This window comes from Elephantulus edwardii, unplaced genomic scaffold (assembly GCF_000299155.1).
Source record: "Elephantulus edwardii isolate Elephantulus edwardi_28Jun2011 unplaced genomic scaffold, EleEdw1.0 scaffold00028, whole genome shotgun sequence".
Taxonomy (NCBI): domain Eukaryota; kingdom Metazoa; phylum Chordata; class Mammalia; order Macroscelidea; family Macroscelididae; genus Elephantulus; species Elephantulus edwardii.
This window is the reverse complement of record NW_006399778.1, coordinates 17,875,995-17,882,101: the sequence shown is the minus strand read 5'-3', so window position 1 is coordinate 17,882,101 and position 6,107 is coordinate 17,875,995. Positions and strand designations below refer to the sequence as shown.

The window sequence follows — 6,107 nt, the reverse complement described above, 5'->3', positions numbered from 1 at the left end:
TCAAAGGCACACTTGCAGGAATGGAAGGGGGGGTGTTAAAGCTTCAAGTAGAAACAAAATGTACTTTAAATACTTAAATACTGATAAATACTTGATTTAGGTGCTCCTGAGGGTGTAAAAAAAATATTTTGTCTCATTTTTCTCAGCGGCTTTTAAGACAAAATCGGTGTCATGTTGAAAACGGAGTTGCAGTTAAATTAGATCTTACAAAGCTCCCCGCAGCCCTGTGGGGTGCTGACCTCAGCTGAGACACCCAACGTTCCAGGTGAGCGCGGCCTCACGAGGGCCTGAGAAGACCTTGGCCTTGATGGTGCTGCCGTGCTGTCCTCGGGGACATGCCCAGGGTTCCCAGGAGCCATCAAGACCAACACTACCAGGTGCAGACAAGGCAGTTTTCTGAGAGCTGTAAACGGACAGTTTGGTTCCCAGTGGTGTGGGTGATACTGGAACGCCCAAGAGTTCAGAGGAACTGGGCTACTTTCTAAGAGAATCCTCGTTTCCACTGCCTGCCTACATGGGGACAGAGGCCAGGGGTACAGCTGGCTTAGGAAGGCCACGGGAAAAAGGGAAAGACTGCGTACAAAGGTGAGATTCTGAACTTTTAGGATTCCAAACACTTTGTGAAAGGAAATGAGTTTGGAGGCATTGTCCATGAACAAGGCTCAGAATAGAAGTTACATCTCAATTGCTAATCTTCTGGTAGACACTGCTCTTCTCAATTAGGACTCCACATGATCTAACAGTCTTTGCCAAAGGAGGACTGGCAACAGCCCCAAAGCAGAGAGTCTGGAAAATGAAGTGCTCAGCTTCAAGCAGCTGGACACCAGAGTCAGCACGCGGCTGTTTCCTCATTTAAGGGGGCACAGAAGAGTTTCTGGGACACAGACCCCTTCCTGGGAGCCGGCCCTTTCCTGGGCTTGGTGCCACGGGGGCTTTCCCACCAAGATCACACTATATAAGCTGATGGTTCAGGGAAAGGATTCAACATGATGTCACAGGAGAAAACACAGTTATTAGACATACTGCCAAGCTGGCTGGAAGCCAGGTTCCAGGGCCAGCTGAAGCAGGCCTGTGCTTGGGAAATGCTAACGGGAGAAAAGGGGGTGGGAAAAGCAATGTTTGGAAAATGAAATTCAAATTCTAAACACAAAATAAAAATCCTTTTTTCCACTGATGAGAAATCACCAAAAAGACATACGGAAGTGATGGCATTTGAAACAGACTTGTTCTGGTGTTTCTTATGTCCAGGGCGTAGTTTCAAGACTGGTAACTTGTAATTTCCTAAATCACCCAAAGAAGTGCTCTGTTTGCACAAACCTTATCTCTGAATGAAGAGAAAGTGAAAGCCCAGGCCCTGTCTGGGTGACACAGGAACCGATACAAACACAGTTGGAAGGAGCTGCTCTCGAGAGCAACCACATGTCATGGAGGTCAGGTACACGATACTCGGCCCAATCACTGGTCCAACAGTCAGGCAGAAAATGCATTTCACAACAAGGGTGAAGTAGTTTCTGGAAAGAAGGGGTTATTGGAATTCCCTTCCAGGATCACTTCCATGTTCTACAAATATGGATGTGCGTGCCCAATGTGTTGGGAAGCAAAAAGTCCACAGGGAACTGCTGAGCCTTTTGGTGCTTCAGAATCTCTCATGATATCAGTATCCTGGAATTCTGCCTACTGGTTTCTTAGTAACTCCAAGAAGATTTCCAGTAATATTTTGAAGAAGTGTCTTATTTCTGTAGGTACAAAGGCTTTGCAAAGGAAACAATGAAAAAGGTTTTAGGGCTTAAAACGTCTTCACATATGGTGGGGGAAGGTGGGGGAAGGTGGGAAAGCTTTCAACTTAAAAAGGCCAAGTTTTTAGGAACAAAAAGGAAGAACAAATGTTGGGGTTTGGCAACTTGCAACCAAGTAAGATTGTCAGAAAATTCTACAATCAGATACCAAATGTTTTCTGAGACACACAGGGAGCATTCAAGAGACTAGCAGACTAGTAGACAAGTGTCAGATGCATAAACATTGCTTCACTATGATCCTGGCACGTAAGTGTGGAACCAAATCCTCACTGGGGAACTTTCTTCATTCAAAAAGGGCAGAAGGGGGCCAGACGTAGGACAGTACCTCAAAGAGAGAGCTGCTTTCACAGGTCTCCTGTGACTTTCAGAAGAGAGTGGGAGGAACAGCTTGTTATAGGCTACTCTTACCGTGCCAGCACCTGAAGTGGTGAACCTGAAAACCTCCACTTTTAGACCTTACAACACGCCCTTTCTTTTTCTAACTCTGAAAAGGCCACAGAAAGATTTACAGGGACACTTCAGTTTCTTTTGGAAAGTTACTGATACTACTTAGTCTGTTCCCTAAATTCTTGGTCTAGTTACCAGCAAAGTAGAAAAAGGCAGCACAGCCTCTGCTAAAACACAGCAACAAGTTTATCTGAACCAGGATGGAGATCTCTCCCCTTTTGTAAACAGAGTTGGCTATAGTATATATATTTATATATATATATATATTTATATTTTTTCTTCTTCTTCTTAATGGAGATTTGGTCCCAGCCTGAAGTGAGTTAGGCTGGGAACTGGAGTTTTGGTTTATGGGAATAGTTTTGTTCTTTGTTTTCCCAATTCTCAGTCCAAATGCTTGCCCACTGGAAAATTGCAAATTAAAAGCCACAGAAAGGGAAAGGAGTTTAGAGCATATTATCTCTTTGCTCGCACAAAATACAAGGCGTTTGTTTTTGGATAGTATTTCACATTCTGTTTCTTGTCCATTAGCCCTCCGAATATGATGAGTTCGCCCCTGCCTTGCACCACTGTGTGCAGGCTGGTTTCAGGAGGTCCGACCACAGAACTGCTATTAAATACTTTCCATTTGACTCGTCCCTTCTCCTTGGTGTCTTTAATGTCCAGCACATACATCTGCATGGGCTTGCAGTTCATACTCTGGTAGAGGGGTTTGCCAACGTTGAGGGACTGTGGAGGGTGGTGGCCCAAGCGGCGGGCAATGGGAGGTAAGGAATGTCCATCCCCTTGAGCAGGCCCTGGGCGGGGGACTGGCACTGTCTCTCCACTGCTCAGGCTCTGGCTCCCCGGGGAGCCTGGAGAAGACCCCAGTGGAGGGCTTAGTGCCACAGAGGCTGAGGGGCCTTTGGATGGCATTCCTTTGATGGCTTCCAGACTCCGACGCAGGGCACCTGGGGAGACTGCCCCTGCAAGGGCAGTGGCCACGTGGGGTGGGGTATGCACACCATTTGTCTGTTCAGGAGGGTGTCTTGCACTTGCCCCAACTGTCCTGCTGTCCACACCATCCATATGATTGCTACTGGATGTGGGTTTGAGATCCCAATTCAGATCTATTGATCCTAACCTCAGATCTTTCTGATCTGGGAGTGATCCTCGTCGGGGGGCCACAGAAAGTCCTATTTTTAGGTCATATCCTTCAGAGGCAGAAGGAGTGCTTGGAGATATGGCCTGCACAGGGCTGTCCAAGGAGGAGCCACCTACTGCTGCCGTTCCTGGAGATAAACTTCCACCATTGAGGATAGGAGAGCCATCTCCTCTGGCTGGGGAAAGACTTCCTTCCCGGGAACCTGAGGGAGTCTGCCGTGGAGCCCTGGGTCTCAGTGTTCCCCAGCGACCATTAACACAAGGAGCTTCATCCATGCTTCTTACTGGAGACTGGGAACGGTACTCTCGGGTTTCGGGAACCAAGGCTGGTGGGGTGGCACTGATAGGTGATGGGCGGGAGTTCAGACTCGGGCTCAGTGGGGCTCTTCCACTAGGAGCTTGGCTGAAGACCACTACACACTGCCCCACCTGGAAGACAAACAGTATGTGCTCATGGACTCTTGGACCACTGGGATTACTCATTCAACACCAAACATTTTACAATGAATATCAACAACGTGCCAGATGGGTGCTTGAGAAACAGAGATGAAAATGAGAAGGCTAGAAGGGAAGGCAGACATGCAAATACTTGTCACTTCAGTGTGATGGCACATGCTATTTTTTGTTATGGTCATGAATAGGTATAAAATGTGGGGTAGAATTTATGACACTTCGGTTAAGTTTTATAGACTAAAAATGCTTGAAGTTGGGGCTTAAAGGATGAATGGGACCTACACCAATTATCCAATGGAGTTCATATATGAAAGAAATTACAAAGGAGCTATGGCTTATATCCACCTTCCCCCCTGTACCATTGTGGGTTATATCTGTATAGAAATTTCCTTTGTAATTTGACAAATTAATTTGGTTTTACAGTTTGAGACTTCTCCTGCTAGCCTGTTAAATCCCTGCTTACCCGGCAGGCTGGGTGACACCACAGTTCCGGGGCCCCATGATCTTCATTTTCGACCTTGAGTGGCTGCCAGGCCCAGGGACCTGGGTGCATGTGCAGCAGCCAGGCATCCTTGAACAGCTGTAGAAGGACCAACAGTAAGACTCAATCAAATGTGGTACACGTTACACACACACACACACACACACACACACACACACACACACAGAGAGCTGTTTGGCCTAGGAAGCATGTGGGCACTTTGGAAAGAAGAGCAAACCCTTCATTCAGTTGAGTATCACCCATTCATGCCTTTATTCCAAACCCTTCATTCAGTTGAGTATCACCCATTCATGCCTTTATTCCCTTATCACTAAACTGATTCACCCACGAAACAATCGTAAATGGTTTCAAATCATGCCCACAGTGCTGTGTGTGCGTGCGTGCATCCTTGGAGGTGGAGGAGAGGGCAGATAACTCATGTCTCTAACCTTCTGAATAGGTATTATAGTTCATGTGGACTCTGGTAGTTCTCAACCTGCTTTTCTGCTCCATCTCTTTGAAAAAAATTACAGCAGCAAGCCTCACAGCCGAAGGAGAAGGTAGGGACAGATATGAATATTCAAGAGATATATGGCTCAAAGTATTCCTTTCTTCCTCCCAAAAAGCCTAGTTCTACAGTTTGAGACCTCTTATAGTTTGAGAAAAAGGCAGAAAAGGCATTCTCTAAATAAAATGCCACAGAAATGGTCTTGGACGTATAACATGAAATAGAAGCAAATTTTGAACAACAGCATGTACAGAAATGTAATGTCACATAAGTAATACTCACAGCATTGGGACCACCACATCCTCCAAGGATTAAGATAGTGGAGTCATCTATGACAATCTGGGAAGAGGAAGAAGTTTACAATAAACCTACAAAGCATACAAAGATATAGGACTTCCTATGCTTTAACAATACATGAAAACGGGCTACCCAGTTCCCAAATGAGAGAATTCTAGTTCTCACAAGCTCTTCTTTCTCCCTAAATCTGGTGAATTTTGATTAGAGTGAACAAATTAGTGATGATTTATCTGAATGGATATATTTTTTGTTGATCAAATAGTAACATGTCAACTATAAAATGCAGTGTTCTCTTGAGAAATGAAATTGCAAAGTAAAGGTTTTAAGAAGTCACAAAATCTAAACTTGATACAAAGAACTATAACTCATTCGAAAAGGAAAAATAAACACCAACAAAAAAGAATAATATGTTTTCTTTGGTTTAGTGCCTGCTGGCATCTTCCCTAGCCCCTCCTCCCTCTCCTGTCGTAACTGAAAGATGCTAGTGTATTTGCAGAATAGTTATTTTAATTCCTGAGCACCTGAGATTGGCCACCTCGAGGATGAGGACTGGGGCCAGAGATGTTCGGTTTGGACCACGCCCACTGCTCAAGGTCCAGGACCCATACATCGTTGCTCCTGTGAAGTAAGGACAGAGGATGAAAACGGTGGGAGGTCCTGAGGACCACAACAGTAGGAAAGTCACGCAAGCCTGTGCTCAGCTGGTAAACCTGCACCATTTTCACTTTCACACGGAATGTCTGTGTTGAAGAGAATTTAAAGACGATTCATTGAACTGGCAGAGTTAGGGGCTTCCAAACCAGAAAGACTGTGGAATGTCAACTCTGTAACCTTGAGCAAGTCACTTAATTTAATTGAACTCTGATTTCCTAAATTATAAAATGAAAATACATTTATTACCCTAAAGGGGTGCTGCTGTCACTGACTAAATTGTGTTTCCCCAAAATATACATCAGTTTATCAAGGCCATAATTTAAAATATTTC

General features: G+C 45.1%; 1 protein-coding gene across 1 annotated transcript in view; it reads right to left on the bottom strand.

Annotated features, from left to right (window-relative positions):
* Window positions 1–2,049: 2,049 nt before the first annotated feature.
* Window positions 2,050–6,107, bottom strand: part of FBXO42 (F-box protein 42) — a 185,657-nt gene continuing 181,599 nt past the window's right edge. Inside the window, exons 7-10 of the mRNA XM_006883613.1 lie at window positions 5,644–5,740; window positions 5,108–5,164; window positions 4,300–4,416; window positions 2,050–3,812 (exon numbers count right to left, since the gene is read on the bottom strand). Coding sequence (XP_006883675.1) covers window positions 2,697–3,812; window positions 4,300–4,416; window positions 5,108–5,164; window positions 5,644–5,740 — 1,387 coding nt within the window. The 3' untranslated portion in view covers window positions 2,050–2,696. The remainder of the gene's footprint in view (window positions 3,813–4,299; window positions 4,417–5,107; window positions 5,165–5,643; window positions 5,741–6,107) is intronic.